General features: G+C 50.5%; 1 protein-coding gene across 3 annotated transcripts in view; it reads left to right on the top strand.

Annotated features, from left to right (window-relative positions):
• Positions 1 to 24,958, top strand: part of UNC93A (unc-93 homolog A) — a 40,928-nt gene that overhangs the window by 2,920 nt on the left and 13,050 nt on the right. Inside the window, exons 3-8 of one of the 3 annotated variants that reach the window (XM_042987537.1) lie at positions 43 to 300; positions 526 to 659; positions 12,550 to 12,687; positions 18,453 to 18,634; positions 19,639 to 19,868; positions 21,365 to 21,490. In XM_042987537.1, the coding sequence (XP_042843471.1) occupies positions 12,598 to 12,687; positions 18,453 to 18,634; positions 19,639 to 19,868; positions 21,365 to 21,490 (628 nt within the window). In that variant the 5' untranslated portion in view covers positions 43 to 300; positions 526 to 659; positions 12,550 to 12,597. Of the gene's footprint in view, positions 1 to 42; positions 660 to 12,549; positions 12,688 to 18,452; positions 18,635 to 19,638; positions 19,869 to 21,364; positions 21,491 to 24,958 lie in introns of all 3 variants that reach the window. The other 2 variants (XM_042987536.1, XM_042987538.1) reach the window with 2 other exon arrangements.

Below are 24,958 nucleotides of genomic sequence, written 5' to 3'. Positions count from 1 at the left end.
TCTGTTCATCTGTTTATGACAGTCTGATCTTCCATTTTCCAGATGATTCTCAAGGCTGCCCCCAAAACGCAGAGCCGTATCTGGCAAGTGGTGCCCCAGACGTGGACTTTCCTGACACCTGGTGGCCACTGCCTGCCCCCCGGCATCACAGGCTCTCTGCCGTCGTACGGTCGTTGCTGAGGAAGACAGATGAGCAGGAGAGAAACCACAGAAGCCCAGCAAGCACGTGGGGGGGCTCGGGACCAGTAACGCAGGGGGGTGGTTGGAACCTGGCTTCAGCGACATCTCTGCCGAGGAACAGTGCGTTTGTAGACAAGGGACAAGAGAGGGAAGGGGCCTGGGGGTTCCACGCTGGCGAATACACGGGGAGAGGAGGGAAGATGGGGCTGTCTACACGGGGTCTGCGATCCGGGTCCTCCGGTGCCAACTCTGCGCTGAGTCTAGGCTCCTCTCGTGATTAAGAATCACCTTGCCCTTCCTGGTCGGGGGAAGGCAGCGGGTTTCTCTGTGTCCGCCTTTTCTCAGCTGCCTTCAGCTGGGAAAACTCCTACAGCAGGGGCCGTGTGAAAACACAGACTATCAGCGATGACTTGGAAAGACGCGACTTGGCTCGCAGAACCCACGCACAGCCCGTTTTCCCGAGGAAATCCGGTCGCGAGGTGAGGGGCAGGCCCGCGTGGGGTTCGGGAGGTCGGCCGACACAGCAGGTGCGCTGCTGACTCCCGGCTGCTGAAGGACCCTCAGGGAGACATCTGTGTGGAAGGCTCCAGGTTCACACCAGCTGGGCGCCCTGCCTTGGGAACGCGGCACACGGGGCCCCGGTGGCGGGACCCTGGCCCCCAAGGGCCGAGTTGCCCCGCAGGCCGTGCGCTGTGAGCGCAGAGCCCTTGCTCACCTGTGAGTCACGATCCCCCGGTTCCCGGACACGTCATCAGCCTGATTTCTCTGTGCCTCCCCACCGTGTCACGGCCTCTGGTCCCACGGCCCCGCCACAGTCGTGGAGGCGCGGGGAGAGCTTCCTGACTGAGTGGCAGCAGCAGGTGCGTGGCTGCCTCCCAGACGGGGCGGGGGAGGCGGGGGACAGCTGATCCTCGGGGGCAGAGGGCAGCGTCCAGCGTGTGGCCACCACGGCGAGCGGGCCTAGCCAGGGGTCTCTGGCCGCAGCACCGCACGTGTCCCCGCGGCCCTGGAGGGAATGTCCGCAGGGAGCCGTGTGCACAGCTGTCGGCCAGGCCGCCTCCAGGGGCTCAAGCGCACGTCCTGCTTCTCTCCGGCTCGTCCCAGACAGGCCGGGCCTCGAGGAGCTGCTGACCCCGTGTGGAAGCAGGTGGGGACGAAGCGGTCACGGGCAGCAGGGTGGCAGTGGGGTTCTGCCACGCTTCCGAGGGACGCCCGCGCCTCGTGCAGGGGCGGGGGGTGGCGGTGAGGCTCTGTCTGGAAGCACAGGAAGCTGTGAGCAGGGCTAGGGGTTTCTGGCGGCAGCTACTTGGACGCCTGTTTGCATTGGCTTCGGGGGCCGGGGAGGCGGGAGAACGCCTCAGAGAGGGTTCTGATGAAGTCAGAGGCCTAGAAATAATTCTGAGTTTCAGTTTAATGTTCAGAGTTCTTTGTCACAAAACCCTTTCTATAAATATAGTTTCCTTTAAAAGTATTTACTCTTGGGGGGCCTGGGTGGCTCAGTCAGCCCAACGACTGACTCTCGATTTCAGCTCAGGTTATGATCCCACAGTTCGTGGGGTCGAGCCCCGCGTCAGGCTCTGTGCTGGGCGTGGAGCTTGCTTGAGAGTCGCTCTCTGCAACACCCCCCCCCCCCCGCTCGCACACCCTCGTTCCCTTTCTCTAAAAAAAGTAATAACGTAGTAAAAATCTTTATGCTTTTTCAAATTAAATGGTTTTCCTAAAAATGGGGGAACGGTATACAGGTGCATGGGACAGAGGGCACGTTCGCCCCCTACGCCCACACTTGTGCTGTGCAGAGAAGGGTTTGGCCTGAGTCTGCTTGTAGGCTCATCGTATGCGGGTGTGCAACGCGTGCACCTGTGTGTATATTGGTACTCACGTCCGCATATGCACGTGTCCGAGAGTTTTCTTTTTTCTTATGAAATGTCTTCATTTTTCATCGAAATATAGTCAACACACCGTGTTATATTAGATCCAGGTGTACAAGAGAGTGATTCGACATCCACACCCCACACAGTCCTCATCGCCACATCGCACGCCAAACCACTGCTCCCTTCCCCCACCCCTCCCCTCCGGTGACCAGGGTGTCCTCTGTGCTCAAGAGCCTGTGTTTTGATTCGTCTCTTTCTTCTTTATCCGCTCATTTGTTTTGCTTCTGGGCCCCATGGAGATGACTTTTTCCATTAAAACGGGCCCGTGCTACTTTTGTTCAAAAACCAAACAAAAATGTTCAGTAGAAGGGTTTATAAAATGTTGTCGGCCACACCACGCTCTCATCCGGTCTGCCTTTCCACACCTTGCCGGCAAATCTTTCCCAGAGAGCCGAGCAGTTCCCAGATAAGCAGCCGCTGGGTGATCTGCAATTTGCAAACAGGTCCTGCGACTTGCCGAAGCGAAAACAGGTCTTACGCAAGGATTTCCCGAGGTACTACTGAATAGAGTCGTTTGAGCTCCTTGCGACCAAAGGCAAACCAGGAAAACATCCAGCGTTCTCCACGATTCAGGACGCCGTGTGCCACGGTAATGACGGGAGCGAAGGAGGCACAGAACTAGGTAAAATCCACACGTGTGATGTTGCTGACTTTGGGGACATAATTCAAACTTTATGGACGTTTGCGTGTTGTGGGATCAAAGGCACAAAATTATCCTTGGAGATTTACCAAAGTAGTTTTACATCCCCGAAGCTTTGCCCGTGCAGACAAAATAATGAATTGAAAACTACCCAGAACATTCCAACACGACCACCACTCTGCCGCTCGCCCGGGGATCACGGGTGAAGGTGTATTTGGCCCTTGACTGTCCCAGCTTTCTTAGCTACTCACAGGGCTCCCCAGGACCCTGTTCAAGCAGAAGGTCTCGGGCTCTGTTGGGCTCACAAGACGTGGGGCTGGAACTCTCTGTGGGGGAAGACCCCTCTGGGTGGGCATCGGTGGAGCCGGGCAGCCGCTCTGTCACCCTCATGGAGATGGGGGTGGGGGTTGAGTGTGATCGCCCTCCGCATACGATCCTTCATATGACCTGCTCTACTGGGGGACGGTCCGTACCCCCACCTGAACTTGTTTGATTTCTCTGTTTGCTTCGTTGCAAACAAAGCCCTTGTGTTCCGTCAGTGTCCAGATACGATTCTGGGTGCTACGGGCGTATCCGACCCAGGGCAGGCCCGGCAAGTAGCTTGAACGACTGCAGAAGTTGGTGCTAGAGCTCGGGCAGCAGAAGGCCCATCGGAGGGAAAGGGAGCGTGCACGTGAAAAGCAAAAGGGGCGTGGGTGCATGTGCACGCACACGTGTGGGCTAAACCTGGCGCCTCCCTTCCCCTCCCAAATACCAGAGTGTGGGGCGCCTGGGGTCTCAGTCGGCTTGGCGTCCGACTTCAGCTCGGGTCACGATCTCACGGTTCATGGGTTCGAGCCCCGCGTCGGGCTCTGTACTGACGGCTCGGAGCCCGGAGCCTGCTTCGGATTCTGTGTCTCCCTCTCTCTCTGTCCCTCCCCCGCTCGCACTCTGTCTCTCTGTCTCTCTCTCCTTCAATTAAAACGAAACATTAAACACAATCTTTAAAAATATATGTCCAGATACAAGAGGATGGCGTGGGGCGTTTCCCCTCTCAGGTTCGTTCCGCGTCGCGACGCTGGCGGGCGCACACACGAGCGCTAAGCGTGGCCCGCCAGCCTTTCTCTCTGGGACAAGATGACGCTGCTTAGCCTTTCCAGAAGCCGCGGCTCGGGGGCTCTGCGGATTCCTGTGGAAGATGCGGGCTGCGTGGTCAGGCCTCTGAGGCTCAGGAGGAATGAGCGCGAGGGACCCCGGGGGCGGGGAGGACCCAGAATCGCAGCACGGCTCTGAGGGAACACCGTGAGCATGAACACAGTTAGGGATATTTCAGGTCCTTCTCCGGGCCCTGCTTCTGCTGACTTTGTCCTGAGCAGGGTCTCCGCTCTCTGATAAGCGATGAGGAGCAGGAGGGGCCTTGGCTGAGGGAGGACAGGACCCAGGAGGACCCCGGCCCGCTCCAGAGGACCGCCGACCAGCGTGCTCCTCACAGGCACCCGCCTCACCCACCGGCCAGCCTGCCCCTTCGAGGCTTCAGATGCTTTGAAACCCTGGCTAGGAGATGAAGAGAATGCTTTCTGGAGCCAGAGATCAGAGAGTATAAATCGCTCTTCCAGGAAAAAAAAAAAAAAAAAAAAAAAAGGAGCCACCAAATACATTTGTTTCCGAAGTAGAAGAATTCCGAACTTCAAGCAATAATTTGCTCCTGTCCTTACATACACATTTTTCATCTTTATTAGATGAAAGTGTAAAGCAATGATGACGACAAATTTGAATTTGTATGGTGCTGCTTTTATCAACAAAGGTATCAGGTTTAAATGCCAAGAAAATTGATATTAATTTGCTTCCAGAAGTAATTTCTTTAAAAGAGCCGATCCCTGATTAGACTTCCGAGAATTAAGGCTGTCTTTAGCTTCTTAGCTGGAAGTTTGCTGATTTCAAGTGTGACCTTCTAGGACGCCCCCTGGGAGCATTAGGGGAGCTCAGCGTTAGCCCAACAGTGGCACCTAGTGGCTGGGAAAATCTCCTGCCTGTCAGACCCCATGAGTCTCTAGAACATTCTTTGTCTCAGCGGTATGCCAGGCACTGAGTCTTTCACCTTAATATCCAGTGAGGGATCCTGAGGATTCAAGCCAATCTACAAAACCATCCTTTTCTCCTCCAAGTGATAAGGTGCTGATGTTAATTTTATTTTTTTTTTAATGTTTATTTATTTTTGAGAGAGAGGGAGACACAGAATCCGCGGCAGGCTCCAGGCTCCGAGCTGTCGGCACAGAGCCCGACGTGGGGCTCAAACTCATGAACCGCAAGATCATGACCTGAGCCGAAGTCGGACACTCATCCGACTGAGCCCCCCGGGTGCCCCTGTTAATTTTAAAGAAAAAGGTGGTTATGGGTATTTTTGACACCCGAAGGCGTCAGCCATTTGAGGCTCACCCCGGGGCCCGGGTTCACAGTTCCAGTTATGCTTTTTGCTAATAATGTTGAAACTGGCTGACAAGTCAAGACAGCTTTCGGGTTTCTGGAATTTCCCACGCTCGTCCCTGCAGGAGTGTGTAAATTAGGGAGCACATACTTCTGAGGCTGGGGCCTCCTCTAAACTTGTCCTCATCACAGGCACGGCCTGGGCACGGTCCTAGTGGACCTCCCTTAGGAGATATTCTGGATGTCGTCACTAGGATGGCAACATAGCTTGTCCCTGACTTCGCTCCCTCTCCCGAGAGCCACTCACGACTATTGAAGAACAACACCAGTGAGAGAATCCCGGAACAGGGGAGTGGGGCCGAGGCACCGCCTGCACCTCAGAGACCAGGCCATCCCACAGCAACAGGGTAAGAGAAACGACCACACGGCCACACGCTGGCCACTCTGCCCCTCCCCCAGGCCAGCACAGCACCATGCGGACAGGTCTCTCCCCAGCCTCTGGTTCTTCCAATGGGAAGAGGGAACCTGGGCTCACAGCTAGGCTGCCCGGCACGTGAGTCATTTTGTGGGAGCCCCTAATCTGATTTCATACCATGGGGAATGCAGGGGAATGTGCAGGGCTCGACCACTGGGAATGTGACTGTCAGGGAGGAGGGGGGCGGGGCTTGCAACGGCACTTGGATCTTGGCAGACCAAGTTCATGCTTGCGGTGCCCAAGCAGGGAAACCAGCGAGAGGTTTTGTTCCACAGCAAAACTGCAGAAGCCAGGGGCGCGGTCTGCCCGGGGAACGGGATGGGGTGCAGACCTGCCTGATTCGGACCCTCAGACGAGGATCCTGCCAGCCCTGGAGCCCAGTTCGCCCGTGCCCAGGCAAGGTGCTGAGTCACAGCCCCGCTCACCGTGGAGGCTGCCTTCTAGCCCCGTTTGAGCAGAAGGGCTGGCAACCAGTCCTGGAAGCCGTGCACCCAGTGCTGCTGGAGCCCAGAGGCGGGCGGGCAGAGCTGACGGCCCCCAGAAAAAGCCAGCACTGAATGTGGGGGCTTCCCGTGTGGCACACGGCAGGGAAATTAGTGCACAGCCGAGTCCCAGCCCCTCCAAACCAGACAGCTTGTTTGGGAAACCGAGAGAAACCTGGAATGTCTTTTCCTCTTCCCGTCCGGGCGCAGGGGCTGAGACACAGCCCCATCCGCGGCGCAGAGTGTCTTCCAGCCCCGTATAGACAGAAGGGTTGGTGACAACGCCTGGAAGCCATGTGACCCAGCAGTGCTAGAGCAGAGAGAGGGGCAGACAGAGGCAATAGTTCGCAGAGCAAAGCTAGGGGCCCTGTTCTTCCAGGGAGCTTGGGGTACGGGTTGGCTTGAGTTAAGAAACAAAGAACTCTACCAGCTTTAGAACTGTTTCCCCTGTTGTTCCTGGGCATCCCTGCCCATCTAATTCACAGCCCCGCTCATCACTGAAGACAGCTTTCAGCCTGTCAGGCCAGGGAACCTAACCAAAGCACGTGAGAAGCTGAGTAGCCCACTCAATAGTCCTACGTACAGCGGCACTTGAACCGAGAGTCCAGCCTGTGACCTCCCCCATCTGCAGAGCTAATCGGTGGCCTCACCTGACCAGAGAATTCTGGCCTGATTCAGGTCCCCAGACCATGAGCTGTACAGGTCCTGGTCCTGCAGCCCTGCCAAGGCAGGGAGGCTAATTCACAGCCCCGGCTAGTACTGAATATTACCCAGCCCTGGCCAGCTGGTAAATCTGACCAGAGAGTCCAGCCAGACATGGAGCCCATCCTACAGCCTCACTTGGGTAGGGAAACAAACCAGCAATCCTATTCAACAGTTCTCAGCCAGTAGCACAACCCCAATTCCCAACCACAGAGCTGGAAAAGCTGCCTTGCCAAAAATAGACCGTAATAGTAGGGCCCATCTGCCCAAGGACGTTACCAGCAGACACACCCAGAAACTCAAACTGAACTGACTGGTGAAGAACTCTCCCTGCCAAAGCAAATCTGGAACATCTAGAAGAGCTCAGTTACTCAAATGCACAGATACCACTGCAGTGAATCAAGGATCATGAAAAATCAGGTAAGTACGACACAACCAAAGGAAACCAATAAAGCTCCAATCACTGACTCTAAAGAAATGGAGATCTATGAACCATCAGACAGACAATTCAGAATAATCCTGTTACGGAAGTTTAGTGAAGTGCAAGAACACAGACAGACAACTAAACAAAATTAGGAAAACAATGCACGAACAAAATAAGAAGTTCAACAAGGGATAGCGACCATCGAAGCAAACAAATGAAATCCTGGAGTTGAAAAATTCAATAACTGAGCTGAAGAATTCAACAGAAGAGAAGTTTTTAAGAGTAGACTCAGCCACACAGAATAAAGAATCAGTGACCTGGAGGACAGGACAATGGAAATTATTCAGTCAGAGGAGCAAAGAGACAAAAGAATGAAAAAGAGTGAAGAAAGCCTATGGGAATTATACGACACGATAAAAAGAAACAATACTCACATTATGGAAATTCCAGAAGGAGAAGAGAAGGAGAAAGGAACAGAAAGTATATTGAAAGTAACAATGACCGAGAACTCCCCAAACCTGGGGAGAGAAATGGACATCCAGATCCATGAGGTCCAAATAGGTTGAGCCCAATTAGGGCTACACTGAGACAAATTGTAATTAAATTGTCAGCAAAGACAAAAAAATAAATAAATAAAAATAAAAATAAAAACGGAAAAACAGGAAACAACAAAATGGCAATAGTAAGTCCTTACCTATCAATAATTATTTTAAACATAAAGGGATTGAATTCTCCAATTAAAAGACATAGAACAGCTGAATGGATAAACAACCAAGATCAAACAATATGCTGTCTAGAAGGGGCTCATGTTAGCCTTAAAGACACTCACAGACTGAGGGTGAAGGAATGGAAAAGACATTTCAAGCAAATGGTAACAACAACAAAGCAGGGGTAGATATATCTACGCTGTACGAAACAGACTTTAAACTAAAAACGGTAACAAAGAGACAAAGAAGATTATTAAATGATGATAAAAGGGTCAATACATCAAAAAGATATAACAATTGTAAATATTTCTGTACTCAACATTGGATCCCTAAATATATACAGGAAAAGCTGGCAGAGGTAAAAGAATAAATCAGTAAGAATACAATAATAGTTGAGGACTTTACTACCCCATTCTCAACAGTGGAGAGATCATGCAGAGAATCAATATGGAAACAACAGATTTGAACAACACTGTAGACCAAATGGCCCTAATAGACATGTACAGAGCATTGTAATACACATTCATTTCAGGTACACGTGGGCCATTTTTAGAATAAACTATATGTTAGACCATGAAACAAGTCTTAGCAAATTCTAAATGATTGAAATTATATCAAGTATCTTCTCTGACCACAATGTCATGAACCCAGAAATCATTAACAGAAGGAAAACTGGAAAATTTATAAACACATGAAAATTAAACAACACTCCCCTGAACAACTAATGGATCAAAAAAGAAATTAAAGGAGAAATAAAAAACGTTTTTGAGAAAAACAAAAATGGAAACATAATGTATCAGAACTTGTGGGGTGCAGGAAAAACAGTTCTAAGAGGGAAGTTTATCGCAATAAATTCCTATATTAAGAAGGAAAAAATATCCCAAATAAACAACTGAACTTTGTGCCTTAAGGAAAAAGTGAACACAAAGTTAGAAGAAGAAAGGAAATAATAAAGATTAGAGCAGAAATAAATGAAATAAAGAAAGAAAAACAATAGAAAAGATTGGCTAAAGTAAGACTTGGTTCTTTGAGATGATAAAATTTACAAATCCTTACCTAACCAAAAACAAAAGAGAAAGGACCCAAATCCACTAAATTATAAATGAAAAAGGAAACTTTAGAGTGGATACCACATAGATTCAAAGGACCATAAGAGGCTATGAGGAGAAACTATATGCCAACAAACTGGACAACCTAGAAAAAAATGGAAAAATTTTTAGAAACATGTAACTACCAAGACTAAATAAGGAAGAAATTAAAAATATGAATAGACAAATTTCTAGGAAGGAGATTGACAAAGTAATAAAAAATCTCCCAATGAAGAAAAGCCCAGGACCACTGGCTTTATCAGTGAATTTTACCAAACATTTAAAGAAGAATTAACACTAATTCTTCTCAAGCTCTTCCAAAAAATTGAAGAGGGGAGGATGTTCCTAAACTCATTTTATGACATCAGCATTATCCTGATACCAAATCCAAAAAGGATGCTACCAGAAAAACAAAGAAACAAACAAAAGGCCTACAGGTCAATATCCCTGATGAATATTGATGCAAAATTCTCAATAAAATACTAGCAAGCCAAATTCAGCAGCACACTAAAAGGACTGTCCACCATGATCAAAAGGGGTTTACCTCTTGAAATGTGAGGATAATTCGACATACAAAAATCAATCATTGTGATACATCACATTAATAGAATGAAAGAAAAGAATCATATCATTTTGGGGCACCTTGGTGGCTCGGTAGGTTGAGCGTCCGACTTCGGCTCAGGTCATGATTTCGCAGTTTGTGAGTTCAAGCCCCGCGTCGGGCTCTGTGCTGACAGCTCAGAGCCTGGAGCCTGCTTCAAATTCTATGTCTCCCTCTCTCTGCCCCTCCCCCCACTCGTGCTCTGTCTCTCTCTCTCCTTCAAAAATAAATTTTAAAAAAACATTAAAAAAATTTTTTAAAAAATCATATAATCATTTTAATAGAGGCGGAAAAAGCATTTGGCAAAATTCAACATTTTTTTCTCAATAAAAACTCTTAACAAACTAGGTATAGAAAGAACATATCTTAACATCATAAAGACCATATATAACAAGCCCATAGCTAACATCATGCTCAATGGTGAAAGTTTGAAAACTTTTCCTCTAAGATCAAGAAGACAACAGTGCCCGCTCTCACCACTTCTATTCAACATAATATAGAAGTCCTAGCTAGAGCAATCAGGCAAGAAAAAGAAATAAAGGGGATCATAATTAAAAGGGAAGAAGTAAAATTGTCTCTATTTGCAAATGATATTATTTTATATAGAGAAAATCCTAAAGATTCAACCAAAAAACGGTTAGATCTAATCAATGAATTCAGTAAAGTTGCAGGATACAAAATCAGCATATGAAAATCAGTAGTGTTTCTATACACCAAGAACAAATGTTCACAAAAGGAAATAATTGAAATTTATCCCACTTGTAAGTGGGATAGCATAAAAAACAAAATACTTAAGAATAAATTTAAGGAGGTGAAAGATCTGTACTCTGAAAACTATAAGACATTGATGAAAGACATTAAAGAAGACACAAATAAATGGAAAAGTATCCCATGTTCATGGATTAGAAGAATTAATATTGTTAAAATGCTAATACTACCATAAGCCTTCTATAGATTTAAGGCAATCCCTATGAAGATTCCAATGGCATTTTTTACAGAGGTGGAAAAAACCTCCTAAAATTTATATGGAACCACAAAAGACCCAAATAGCCAAATAAATCCTAAGAACAATGCAGAAAACATCACTCCCTGACTGGAAGCTGTACTATAAAGCACTAGTCATCAAAAGAGTAAGGTACTGGCATAAAAACAGGTGAATACACCAATGGAACAGAAATGGAAGCCCAGAAATAAACCCAAGCATTATACAGTTAACCAATGTTTGACAAGGGAGCCAAGAATACTCAACAGAGGAAAGAAGACAGTCTTCTCAATAAATGGTGCTGGAATAATTGGATATTCACATGGAAAAGAATGAAACTGGGCCCATATCTTGCTCCACCCAGAATTAACTCAACATGGTTAAAGACTTAAATATAAGACCTGCTGTCATGAAACACCTAGAAGAAAACTTAGCAATAAATCTCCTTGACATGACTCTAGGTGGTAATGTCTGGATGCGACACCTACAGCACAGGCAACAAAACGAAAAATAAACAAGTGGGACTTCATCAAACAAAAAGCTTCTGCTCAGCTGAAGAAACCACCAACAAAGTGAAAAGACGACCTATGGAATGGGAAAAGTATTTGCAACCCATGTATCTGATAAGGGGCTAACATCCAAAATATATAAAGAATGCACAAAACTCAATAGCAAGAAAGGACAAAAGACAAATAAACGACCCAATTAAAAAATGGGCAAAGGACCTGATAGCCACTTCTCCAAATAAGATATACAAAAAGACAACAGGTACGTGAATAAATACACACGTCTTGAATCATTAGAAAATGTGAATCAAAACCGCAATGAGATATCACCTGACACCCGTTAGGATAGTTAAAATTAACAACACTGGAAACAAGGGTTGGCGAGGATTCAGAGAAAGGGGAACCCTCATGCGTTGGTGGGAATGCAGACTGGTGTAGCTGCTCTGAAAAACAGTATGGAGGTTCCTCAAAAATTAAAAATAGAATTGGGGCACCTGGGTGGCTCAGTTGGTTAAGCGTCTGACTTTGACTCAGGTCATGATCTCACAGTCTGTGTGTTCAAGACCCATGTCAGGCTCTGTGCTGACAGCTCAGAGTCTGGAGCCTGCTTTGGATTCTGTCTCCCTCTCTCTGCCCCTCCCCCTGCTCACTCTCTCTCTCTCTTTCAAAAATAAATAAACATTAAAAAAAATTTTTTTAATACTTTGGCCCTTGGATCTTACAATCATGTTAACTATTTTTCAGAAGTTGAGCTATGTATCTTGAAACTCACATTTATACTCTGTTCTTTAAGACAAGTACATCCAGGGGCGCCTCAGTGGCTCAGTCGGTTGGGCGTCCGACTTCGGCTCAGGTCATGATCTCACGGTCCGTGAGTTCGAGCCCCGCGTCGGGCTCTGTGCTGACAGCTCAGAGCCTGGAACCTGCTTCGGATTGTGTCTCCCTCTCTCTGACCCTCCCCTGTTCATGCTCTGTCTCTGTCTCAAAAATAAACAAATATTAAAAAAATTTTTTAAAAAGACAAGTACATCCATATTCTGCACCATTGACAATTTCTTTCAATGTGAAAGGTACCATTATATACATATATCTATATATAATGTAATCATATTATACATATATTACGTTATATAATATATATAACGTGAAAATCATTACTTTAAGGACTATATCTGCTAGAAGTTCATAGGGGGAAAGTTCAAGTACAAGCTGATAGAAGTCCGATCTTTTGCCCCATTACTGTGGATTGTAGTTACTGTGGATTGCAGAAAAGGTGAATACATAGCAGCACCCCTAGTGTTTCACGGTGTCGGTGATAACCAAGCTCATGAACTCCCAGCAGCCTTAATGGCCTAGGTGCCTCTAACTCCGACGAGAGAGAGAATGTGACTTCTTGGTACAGACCGCTTTTCCCGTGGTTTCTTTTAGGGAACTACGAACCTACGTGTCCACTGATGGTTGACGTCTTTAATCAGCATGACGGAAAGCAGCCTGAAGAATGTTCTTGTGGTTTCATTTGGATTTCTGCTTCTCTTTACGGCCTACGGAGGTCTGCAGAGTCTGCAGGTAAGTGAGGACACTTCTGAACAAACGTCCATCTCTTGGCCTCTAAGAATCCGCAGGGTCACAGAAGACAAGGAATGTAGGATTTCTTGTTAACCAATTCACTCCCAAATCCTCTCCAACAGTGGTTTTTATGTGCTTACAAATGTGCAGCCCCACCCTCGCCAACAGGATTGCACAACAGTGAGTGTGTGTTTGACCCTTGGACAAGGACTGTGGGTCTTGGGCTCGTGATGTGATTTGCCTTTGACACAGTTAAAAAGAGAGAGGCACACGGGAGCGGTGGGGTGGCTTAGTCGGTTGAGCAACCAATGTCAGTTCAGGTCATGATCTCACGGTTCGTGAGTTCGAGCCCCGCATCGGGCTCCGTGCTGACAGCTCAGACCCCGCTTCAGATCCTCTGTCCTCTCTCTCTACCCCTCCCCCGCTCGTTCTCGTTCTCTCAAACATAAGTAAAACACTCAAAAAAAAAAAAAAAAAAGAGGGAGAGTCACAGGATGACTCATTGCGGATTCTGTGCCTTCATGCCTTTGGCTTTGTGGTTGGGGTAGTAACATGAATTTATCATATTTTGCTAGACCATAGAGATTCCAAGCTTCTTTTTTTTTTAATTTTTTTAATGTTTATTTATTTTTGAGAGAGACAGAGCATGAGCATGAGCAGTGGAAGGGCAGAGAGAGAGGGAGACACAGAATCCAAAGCAGACTCCAGCCCCTGTCAGCCTGACACGGGGAGTGAGCCCACAAACCGCAAGATCATGACCTGAGCCGAAGTCAGACACTTAACCTACTGAGCCACCCAGGCGCCCTGGAGTCCAAGCTTCTTTAAGCAAAACAGTGAACTCGGACAAAGTTGTCTCCATAACTTTGACCCCAACCCCCATGGCACTCTCTCCTCCTCAAGCCCCTACAAGGCTGTAACAAGAGTCACATTTGCCTAAAAGTAGATGGGCTGTATCTTCCCCCGGTAGTTACTTTTTGTTGTTGTTGTTGTTGTTGTTGTTTCCTTTTTAAAGTTTATTGGAAGGAACGTGTAGGTTTCATGAGCAGTAGAAAAGTGTCAGATGGTTTTCCTCTCTTCTCTTCCTCATTTCCTGTTGTCTGTTTCTCTCAGTAACTAGCTCCTTTCTCTTGTTTTTCCAGCTTCTGCTCCATAATGACTTTTTGGCTCTGACGTAGGAGACCTGTTTTCGTTTTTGTTTTAAATCCGAGTTAGTTAACATACATACACAGTGTAGGGTTGGTTTTGGGAGTAGAACCCAGCGATTCATCCCTTGCATACAACACCCAGTGCTCATCCCAGCAGGTGTCATCCCAGCAGGTGTCCTCTTCGATGCCCATCCCCCAGCCCCTCCCACCTCCCCTCCAGCAACCCTCAGTTTGTTCTCCATATTTAAGAGTCTCTCATGGTTTGCCTCCTTCTCTTTCTTATCTTGTCTTTCCTTCCCTTCCCCTGTGTTCATCTGTTTTGTTTCTTAAATTCCACATATGAGTGAAATCATATGGTATTTGTCTTTCTCTGACTGACTTATTTTACTCAGTGTAACACACTCTAGTTCCATCCACGTTGTTGCAAACGGCAAGATTTCATCCTTTTTGATTACCGAGTAATATTCCATTGTGTATATGTTGTCTTTATCCATTCATCACTTGATGGACATTTGAGCTCTTTCCATACTTTGGCTATTGTCGATAGCGTTGCTATAAGCATTGGGGTGCCTGTGTCCCTTCGAGTCAGCACTCCTGTATCTTTTGGATAAATACCTAGTAGTGCAGTTGCTGGGTCGTAGGGTAGTTCTATTTTTAATGTTTTGAGGAACCTCCACACTGATTTCCAGAGCGGCCACACCAGTGTGCATTCCCACCAGCAGTGCAAGAGGGTTCCCGTTTCTCCGCATCCTCGCCAGCATCTGTTGTTTCCTGAGTTGTTAATTTTAGCCACTCTGACGGGTGTGAGGTGGTATCTCATCGTGGTTTTGATTTGTATTTCCGTGACGATGAGTGATGTTGAGCATCTTTTCATGTGTCGCTCGGCCAACTGGATGTCTTCTTTGGAGAAGTGTCTTTTCACTTCTCTGCCCATTTCTTCACTGGATTATTTGTTTTCTGGATGTTGAGTTTGACTCGTTCTTTATAGATTTTTGCATATTAACCCTTTATCCGATACATCATTTGCAAATATCTTCTCTTTATTTTATTTTAAGAGAGAGAAGGAAAGAGAGAGAGAGAGAGGGAGCAGGGAAGGGGCGGAGCGAGAGGGAGAGAGAGAGAATCCCAAGCAGGCTCTGTGCTGTCAGCACAGAGCTAGATGTGGACTCAGTCCCGTGAATCATGAGATCATGACCTGAGCCGAGATCAAGAGTTGGACACTCGACTGGCTGAGCCACCCAGAGGCCCAGTTGCTTGTGTTTGGAAGTGTACTTAACACAGGGGCCACAACCCAGAGAGAGCAGGTGGCCCCCACCCCCCGCACACCCAGGCCCACCCCAGTCTGCCTGGGGTCTTGGGAGTAGAAGCACCCACGATCATTGCTGAGGTGCCCTCTTCCTTGGAAGACGTCAGAGGACCAGACCTCCAGCTCTGTGCACCATCCCGCCACCCACTTCCCCCACCCTCTGTCCCAGCCCGAACCGCCTTATCTCCTTTGCTGGTCCAGAATATGTAAACATGGTTTGACTGGGATAACTGTCTCCATTGGTCAGGACTGGCTTAAGCAAAAGAATTCAATGACATGGACAGAAGTGACCTGAGGCATGACTGCATCCCCGCGATGCTGGAAGCACGTGTCTGTCCCTGTCATTTCCTTTGGCTTTCAACTGGCGGGCTTCATTCCCAATCCCCAGGGTCCCAGCCCTGATCTGGACTCACCCCGGGACCCAGGCACGCGTCTACACAGCCTTCCCCCTGCAGCAGCTGCAGCCTTCACACCCCTGTGGCTACTGATCGGCTAGTCCTTCACATCTCCACTCGGATGTCACCTCTTTCCCTTCCTTGCTCCCTGGAGCCGAAGTCTGGGTGGGGTGCTCACAGGTGCTGAGGCAGACGCCTGTGATCGCATGATGCCAGGACCACAGCCACCGCTCCATGACCGAGTCCCCCTGACCAAGACGGGCCAGACACGCAGGGGGCAAACTATGGATAGTTCTGTGAATGAGAGTCATCGGTGCGTGCTGATCTCCAGCTGAACTCTCTTCTCGGGCTCTCTATGGGCTTAAAGATCCGACCCTACTCCCCAGTACTGAGCTGGGACCTGTCTTGGCAGGCTGCCCAGCATCGTCTCCCAGAAGAGCTTGACGGCTCTGGCCATCGTGCAACGTTCCGTGCTGCCTCTCCGCCCAGGATGAGGCCCGTGGAAACACATCCCCACATCTCCTGCCCTCGGCACCTCCCACGCTTCCCCAGGTTCCCCCTCATCGTCCAGATCTCATTTGGTCTTCACTCCTTCTAGAAAGTCTTCCTGACCCCACGGGGCTGGCCCGAGTTTCCCTTGCAGGACTCACTCCCCACTGCAATAGACTGTTTGCTGCTGTTAATGATTCCTCTTGGCTCCTGTCCACTGTGCACTCCTGGAGGGCAGCGGCTGCTGAAATTTCCTTTTTTTCCACTAGAGCAGGTGCATACAGCCTCTGCGGGTAAGCGTTTAAGACTCTCTTTGTTGCATGAGCTGAGTGAATGTCCCAATTGTTTATGCAGGCAGATCTTGCACAATTCAAGCTCAACATGCACACGTACTTCTCTTCACACGTGTATTTGCCGCCTGGCTCTCCTAACACAAGCAAACACAGGTGTTTGGACGTGGCCATTCACGTAGAAAAGAAATTTGCTTTTAAAATTCCCCTTTGGCTTCTAGCATCCGTCTTCCTTTTCGGTGGTTTGCAGTCCAATCCGACTACAAGTGCCTTATGCACTTCGCTGGCTCGCGGCAGTGCTGTGGGCGGAAGAAGTCCCAACGCAGAGAGACGCCTCGCGCCTCTCACTCACACCCAAGGAGGCGAGCCCAGTCATACAGGAGGAGTTAACGCGCACGGATGAAGGAAACAAAGCCTCAGGCTCATCCAGCTGTCTCGCTCGGCACTCCTAGCAGCCAGAGTCACAAATGGAAATTTCCAGCTAACCCCCACGGCAGAACAGAGTGCTCAATTTCCATCTTCCAACCAGATTTCGGAATTGTCTTGGGACTAGCCGTTTTTATCATCCGTTTTAATTCATCCGCAAATACCCGTTTAAGTACCTGCTTTGGGCTAGGCATCGGGAGAGATTTGGAAAACGCAGAACGTTTCCCTGCGTTCGAAGGTATCGATGTCAGCTGGGGTGACATCGTGGGTCAGCATGTGGTGTGTGCCAGAGGTCAGGCAAAATTCCAACAACAGATCAGAGCACCGGTCTCCGTGGATGACGTTATCCAGGAGCCCTCAGACACCCCTGATCTGCGCTGGAACAACGGGCACCCTCTGGAAAGCGAGGACAAGGAAGGTGGGAGCACGTCGGGGGGCCGGGCAGCAAAGGAAGCGGGAATCCTGGACCGGTGGACACAAGGCAGAGTAAGAAGTCAGCCCGAGGGTTTGGGATTCCTGTGGGCAGAGCGGCAGTGAGGGAATGTCAGAGAGCAGTACCTGGCCGCGTGGTACAGGGTCCCTCGCCGCAACACGTCTGGCAGGGGCGACCAGGCAGGAAGGGATGTTTAGAAACCAGGCATTCGAGTACCAGCTTCCAGATCACCTGGGCACCTCACTGTGCATGTCAGTCTGCGAGCAGACAGTGTCCCCTTCTTTATCTCTTCCATGAGGACAGTAACTCTGTTTCCTCAGCTTAAAGGGGAGAAATACAAAGCTCTCCTAGAGATAAAAACGGATTCACAGAAGGCGTGTGGCCATCTGCCCCAGAGCGACCCCAGCACCGGACCTCAGGCTTTCCCTCTCCCCAGGATCTAGCAGCAGCTGACTCATGGTTCGGACTGTGCTTCCTCCCAGGCCTCACCTGTCAGCTGGGGGGGAGCACCTATCAACTGGGAGGGGAGCACTTACCAGCAGGATGGGAGCACCTGTCATCTGGGAGGGGAGCACCGTCAGCAGGAGTGGAGCACCTGAGCATCTGTCAGCTGGAGGGGAGCACCTGTCATCTGGGAGGGGATAACCTGTCAGTTGGAGGGGAGCTCCTGTCAACTAGAAGGGGAGCACCTGTCAGCTTGAGGGGAGCACCTATCAACCAGGAGGGGAGAACTTGCCAGCAGGAGGGGAGCACCTGAGCCTCTGTCAGCTGGAAGGGAGCACCTGTCATCTGGGAGGGGAGCATTATCAGCAGGAGGGGAGCATCTGAGCACCTGTCAGCTGGGAAAGGAGCACCCGTCAGCTGGGAGGGGAGCACCTATCCTCTGGGAGGGGAGAAACTGTCAGCTGGAGGGGATCACCTGTCAGCTGGGAAGGGAGCACCTGTCAGCTGGAGGGGAGCACCTATCCTCTGGGAGGGGAGCATCTATCCTGCGAGGGGAGCACCTGTCAGCTGGAGGGGAGCACCTGTCAGCTGGAGGGGAGCACTTATCCTCTGGGAGGGGAGCACCTGTCAGCAGGAGGGGAGCACCTATCCTCTGGGAGGAGAGAACGTGTCAGCTGGAGGGGAGCACCCGTCAGCTGGAGGGGAGCACCTGTCAGCTGGGAGAGGGCACTCCTCAGAGTAGCCTGTTGCTCGTGGCCTCAGGGACCAAGTGGTGACCCAGAGCTCTGTCCCCTTGGCTACTGGCCCCTCTGACCAGGGCTGGGTTTGTCCCCACAGAGCAGCCTGTATGGCGAGGAAGGGCTGGGGGTGACGGCGCTCAGCACGCTGTACGGCGGGATGCTCCTGTCCTCCATGTTCCTCCCACCGCTCCTGATTAAGAGGTTCGGCTGCAAGTGGACCATCGTCATCTCCATGTGCTGCTACGTGGCCTTCTCCCTGGGCAACTTCTACGCCAGCTGGTACAGCCCACACGTCTCGCGCCCGGGTCTGGCTCAGGACGCAGGTTCCTGCTCAGGAGCACTGAGCTGGAGCCCGCTTGAGGGCTCCCCGCTGCTTTCACTTTAAAATGAGCGCCGTTTCCGGAAATTCCTATCTGCTTCTGGGACAGGACAGGCTTTCTTCCCCTTTTTTCCTGCCAAGATGTCTCTGTCCCTTTTGCTGGGCCCATCTCCTCCCCTGCTTCCCAGCTCTGACCTTCCCTCACGTCTTTCACGGGCCTTGAGTTTCCCTGTCTGCACCAGGGGCACTTTTGTGGCCCCAGTGATGAGAGCTAGACCTTGACGAACACGTCGAGGGTGAATTTCAGGAGACTTAGCGGAAGGTGACCCAAGGACCCAACACCGTGGCCTCACCCCATCGCAGAGAGTGGACATGTCAGTGTGCAGGGGCCCAGCCTGAGACCTACCTCCTCCCTGATGGAGAGGTGTCCTCTGGGACCAAGCTCCAAGGACACCGGCCCCACAATCTTATTCCCGGGAACACACCTATCAAACATCCCTTGGAGGGACACCTGTTGTCATCTAGGACATAATGATTATGGCGATTTCACGTTCTTCTTTTTCTTATTGCCATGGAGTTTTCACACAGAGTCCTCAATGAAGAAGGTAAACCAATCACTCAATCGATCAATCAACGTTTCAAAAAATAGATAAATCGTTTTAAACGTAAAGCTGTTAGAAATACTCAAAAACCACCCAGCCTTGTTTGTAATCCCAGCTCATTGGTGGTTGCTTGCAAACACAAAGAAAACTCACTGGCAATGAATTTGTCTCTTGCAAACTAACCAGAGCCAGAAAAGGCACCGAGTTGGGTCCTTTATCTGGGTCTTGTGGTGAAGCCGTCAGTCTAGCCAATCCATAAACATGACAAGGCTTACGACGGGCTAGGCATGGAGTTTCCTTCTCCGCAAAGGTAGGGAAGATTGGAGGGGGAAGGTACTGTCTGTCTGTGTTTTATTTTACAGGTTCACCTTGGTTCCGACCTCCATACTGCTGGGTCTGGGAGCAGCTCCGCTGTGGTCCGCTCAGGGCACGTACCTCACCATCATGGGAAACACGCAAGCAGAGAAGGCAGGGAAAGTTGGCAGAGACGTGGTGAACCAGTATTTCGGCACCTTCTTTCTCATCTTCCAGTCGTCCGGGGTGTGGGGCAACCTGATCTCATCTCTGGTGTTTGGCCAGACACCCAGACAAGGTAAAAGGAAACGGGGCTCCGTGATGACCCCCGAGAGGGCCCCCCATCCCATTTACATGTGTCTTTATTCCACAACTAGAGCAGGTGAATCACCTAAAGACGTGGTTCTCAACTGCCTGTGCCCAGCCTTCCCTGGTCCCCATCTGTTCCCTGGGGGAGTCTGGGCGGGTCCGTCTTGTCCACAAGTGCCCTGGCCATTCTGACCCTGCCCTCCGTGGGCAGGGGGAGCCCCCCAGAGCAGTGTCCTGGGAGAACAGAGGGCCACTGCCAGTGGACCTTGGGTTCCTGGAGTCATCACTATCCTTCTAGACTAAGAACAGGCTCGACTGATTTATTGTCCCACTGAATCGATCCACTATCCAGTGTCTTAAATGCTCCACAAACGACCTGTTGTCCCGTAACCGATTTGAACATTTGACGGCTGATGTCTTAACCCACGTTTTCATCTGGACGTAAAGTGTGGGTCTGTTTTATGCCTGCGCCCTCTGACGTCTGAAGATTTAAACCAAGGACAGAGGGAAATAAATCTCTTCAATTCTTACAGGAAACCTTTATTGATGGGGGGTGGGCAGAGGTCCTGACTCCTGACTGCTATCTGGATTATTTCTGTCTCTTTGTCCTGGACCTGCATCCTGCCATCCCCTATGAAGTCCTGCCTTTGGGTGACTCCCAAATCCCCCTTCCCCTATTCCTCATGTGATGCCATCACTTGCTAAGTGCATGGAGAAGGGAAACCAGCAGGTCATAGACACCCGTTTTTACTCATTATTGCTGTCGAGGTCAACAATAATCCAACAGAAACTGGGACTAAGGTTCGGTCTCTACAGCATGACTGGTGGGAAATGGAGTGGACAGGTTTAAAGCCATTCGGGCAAGAGAGCTTAATTCTCCAAGCGACCCCGGGACCCAGACCCCGAGGAGCGAGGCATTCCAAGGGCCCGGCGAGTGCACCAGCCAAGGGGCACTCGCGGCACCCCATGTGATGACATCTGTATCACGACAGATGTCCTTTCTTCCATGACGTCCGCCTCGTCCAGAGACTCTGACACGGTCTGGGAGCCCCTGGTGGTGCCCATTTTATTCTTTTAGCAGATTGGGAAACCAGCATTCAGGAGAGGGCGAAAGCGACCTGCCCAAGGTCATGGAACCACTACAGATGAGTGTGAAAGAGAACGCAGTGGTCCTGACACCTAGCCTAAAGCACCTTATTTCTTCTTGATTAGTCCGGAAATGTTGGATGTTTTCATTATGTCCGGAAAGTAATACGACTAGCTGTTGTGCAGCGTGTCTTAAAATCATGTATACGGACACGTGCCCGGGGGAAGTGTATTTGGAGGCACTTGGTCAAACAGACCCGTGTCTCGTGCCTCTGACCCATCGTGACTCTTGGCCCTGGGGTGTCCAGGCCCCCGTTGGCCGCACACTCGAATCCTCATGCCCCTTGTCCTATCAGTTTTCCACGTTCTCCTGTCATCTTTTTGCTTCCACCTGCACAGAGGCCATCCCAGAGGAGCAGCTCCTGTCTTGTGGGGCCAGTGACTGTCTGATGGCCACAGCGTCCACCAACAGCACCCAGCGACCCTCGCAGACGCTGATCTACACCCTGCTGGGCATCTACACGGGTATGTGCTCACGGCGGGCCGAGTCCCAGGGGAAGCAAACCTAACTCTTCCCTGGGTCGAGAAAGAGCATCTTCCCAACATACAAATATTCCTGTAAAGTGTGCTCAGCTTTGCACCGATGTGTTCTTGGTAGGAAATCAACTGCAACAGACCAGGGCTGTCTAATAGAGTTTCCTGTGATGACAGAGTCATTTTTCTTCTGCAAAGTTCTGTAGCCGTCAGCCCCATGTGTTTATTTATATTTTTACTACCTAAATTAAAAATACTGTTCCTAAGTCACAACAGCCACATTGCAAATGCTTGATGGCCACGTGGGGCCGATGGCTATCATATTGGATAGGACCAGGGTATACCACGGTATTGATGGATTGGTTACTTGTGTGTCAACTATGTCCAAGTGACCCTGGAAATCCAAAACCTTATAAGTTGTCATCTTTTTCTGAGGAATATATTTGAATGGCTCCTGCTGGTGTGGGGCCGGGGTCCTTCCTGCAGCGACCATTCTCCAATCAGGAAGACCCCAGGGTTCTCAGCTACTGGTCACAATGCAGCTGAAGGACGCACACATTGGAAGTTCATGGAAAGATGGCTGCCCAAAGGGAGTTCATTCTTCTACTGGTCCTTATCCTTAGAAGCTCAGGTTAATGCAAAATATTTATGTGAATCATTTTCTAAATGACTTCCCTGTTAGAGTCACTAGATTTATAATTAAAGGGGGTATTTTTAGAGTAGTGTTTTTTGTGTTGGCTGGGTCGGTTTGTTTGTTTTTACCATTTGAAGAGAATTTAAATCTATTCTTTGTCCTTCTTAAAGATCACGGGTCTGAAATATGTTGAATTTGGTGGGACTGAGTCCAGGATCCTAATGGGATCAAAGGTTACCAAGGCTGCGTGTGCCGTCAGAATCCGTCCCTATGCTGAGACCATCAGCTGCCAGCAAAGTCACCTCCAGATCAGAGGTCACTGAGTGAGAACTTGTAAAACAGCCACTTTGTGTTGGCAAAGCGGAGCGAGCACCAGCGAGTGCCACGCCATAACGTGGACTTTCTCCAGTCCTGAAACTAATAACTCAGGACCCCCACCTTCGATAAGCTCAGAGCCCAATGCAGGAGAAGATGTGTATTCAGCTAACAGAAATTCAATGCACGTGTTTTGAACGAGGTTTCCAGCTGACACGTGGTCACGTCTTCTCGGGGGATTGGGGTCCAGGGCAACTTTGACGAGGCGGTGGTACCGAGCGGGTGTCGAAGGACGAGGAGAGGCTTACCAGGCAGAGAGGGAGAGGGGAGAGGGCACTACAGGCAGAGAAGCACAGAGGCGCTGGTGTGGCCGGCGGACAAGGCCCTGGAGGGGACAGAGGAGCCGGAGACAGTTGTGGGACGAGCCGTGACCCACCGTGAAAAACCTTGATGCTGTGCTAGACGGTCTGGACAGGTGTAGACTCCTTTCCTGGACAGACTCCAGCATTAGCGTCCTTTGGAAATACAGAAAACTCGTGGGCAGAGAAGCCGGCCCTTGTGAGACCCCCCCACCCCCGCCCCAATCCGCGGGAAGAGTGAAGAGTAAAGGGCAGCGAGCGTTTAACCACAAAAACTAAAGCTTCTGCGGACCCCGAACTGCGTGTTTGTCCCCCCGTCTGCGAAACAGCAGTGCTCCAGCTTTTCCCCCACCGGCCGGACACTAAATATTCTAGGCTTGAGGACCGAGTGGTTTCCACTGCAACTATTCAGTGATGTTTTTGGCGGGAAGAGAGGCCATAGGTAACATGTAAATGAAGAGCGAGGCTGTTTTCTTTTCTTTTTTTTTTTTAATGTTTATTCATTTCTTGAGAGAGAGAGACAGAGTGTGAGCAGGAAAGGGGCAGAGAGAGAGGGAGACACAGAATCCGAAGCAGGCTCCAGGCTCCGAGCCGTCAGCACAGAGCCCGACATGGGGCTCGAACCCATGAACAGGGAGATCATGACCTGAGCCGAAGTCGGACGCTTAACCGACTGAGCCACCCAGGCGCCCCGAGGCTGTTTTCTAATAAGACTTTACATACAAAAGCAGCCAGGAGCAGGAACTGGCCCGCGGCCTGCATTGCCCTGGTCCCAAGGAACAGCACAGGCCGTGGAAAATGCGTTTTTTGCATCCTCAGCCCCCGTGTGAGGTTCCCCTGCTCAGCACGCGGCCCTCAGTCCCCTCCCGCAGGTCTCTGGCTGCTGCCCCAGGCCCGACGTTACCCAGAACTCGTGCCCGCGGCATCCAGGGGCCCGAGGGAGTGGCAGTCCAGACGGTCGTGTCAAACGGGCACTGTGCACGTGTCCCATGAAGAAATCGTCTCTGATTATTCGTACCCTGGCCTCACGCAGGGTTTCATGGGTCTCCTTCCTGTGAGCAAGGCCGTGTTACCGTAGAAACACACACGCGCACACACAAAGCAAACCGAAATGGAGAAGAACGGACCAAAGGAAAGAACTCCGCCTCCCCAGAGTGTTTTCCCGTCATCCCTGAGCTCTGTCCTCACGAGGAAATTCCTTTCGGAGCCATTCCCTCCAGTACACTAGACGTGCGACACACGCACGTTCACGCCCCTTGAGAAGGTTCTGGGTCACGGGCGGCCCTGGACCGTGTGTGATTTTTCCTAGTAAACACGTGGCTTCCATACCACGACCCAGCCGCAGGGCTGCCCCGCGGCTCTCATCCTGGGAGTCATGTGTCCGGATGGGTTCACGCGCCTGCCCACGGCGGAGGCCGTGGCCCCAGTCAGTGGGGAGCTGATGGCACACCTCCTCCACGTGGCTGCACACCCGCCTTACCTGTGCGAGGACCGCGTGGACCGCTCTGGAAACCGCTTCACAGCTGAGATGCCCAGAGGCCCCCTGCACGTGGCTCTGACTGGTGGCACTCACCGGGTCTCCAGGGGACAGGTAGTGACCGCCCACGACCTCGGACGGCAGTTCAGCAGACTTCCGTGCGCCGTGTGTCGGAAAGTGTCGTCAGAATGCGGAGTTACCCCGACCTGGGGAGAGAGGATTGTGTTCGGCCCAGGGGAAAGCGGCTGAATGACAGAAATCAGGCTTAGAAGTAGATCGGCACCTCCGGGGTGTGCGGGGCGTGTGGGGACGGGTCCGGCATCTCTGCCGACAACGTGGAAGGGGGCGGGTCATGAACCGGGCGCTCCCCCAGCACCGGGCCGGCGCACCGTGCAGGCGGACGCTGAGACCAAGTACAGAGAAAGAAATAACTCGAGTCCCCTTCAAGGCTGCCGGGCCTCAGCCATCGGGCTACAAATCCCCGGCGGCCCCTCAGAGAAACGGAAAAAGCCTCCCGGCTCCCGAGTCCCTCTGTGGCTCGCAGAGCACCGAGTTTAGCACTGAGCCAGGGAGGAGAAAACCGGGTATGCGCGGACCCCACACCACCAGGAAGGAAAGAGGTGTCCGTGTGAACAAGAGCCAGTGAGCTGTAGCCCTCGATCCGGGTATCGAGG

The sequence above is a fragment of the Panthera tigris genome, chromosome B2 (genome assembly GCF_018350195.1).
Source record: "Panthera tigris isolate Pti1 chromosome B2, P.tigris_Pti1_mat1.1, whole genome shotgun sequence".
In the NCBI taxonomy this organism is placed as follows: domain Eukaryota; kingdom Metazoa; phylum Chordata; class Mammalia; order Carnivora; family Felidae; genus Panthera; species Panthera tigris.
Note: the sequence above shows the minus strand (reverse complement) of the source record. Positions and strands in the feature narration are given on the sequence as shown.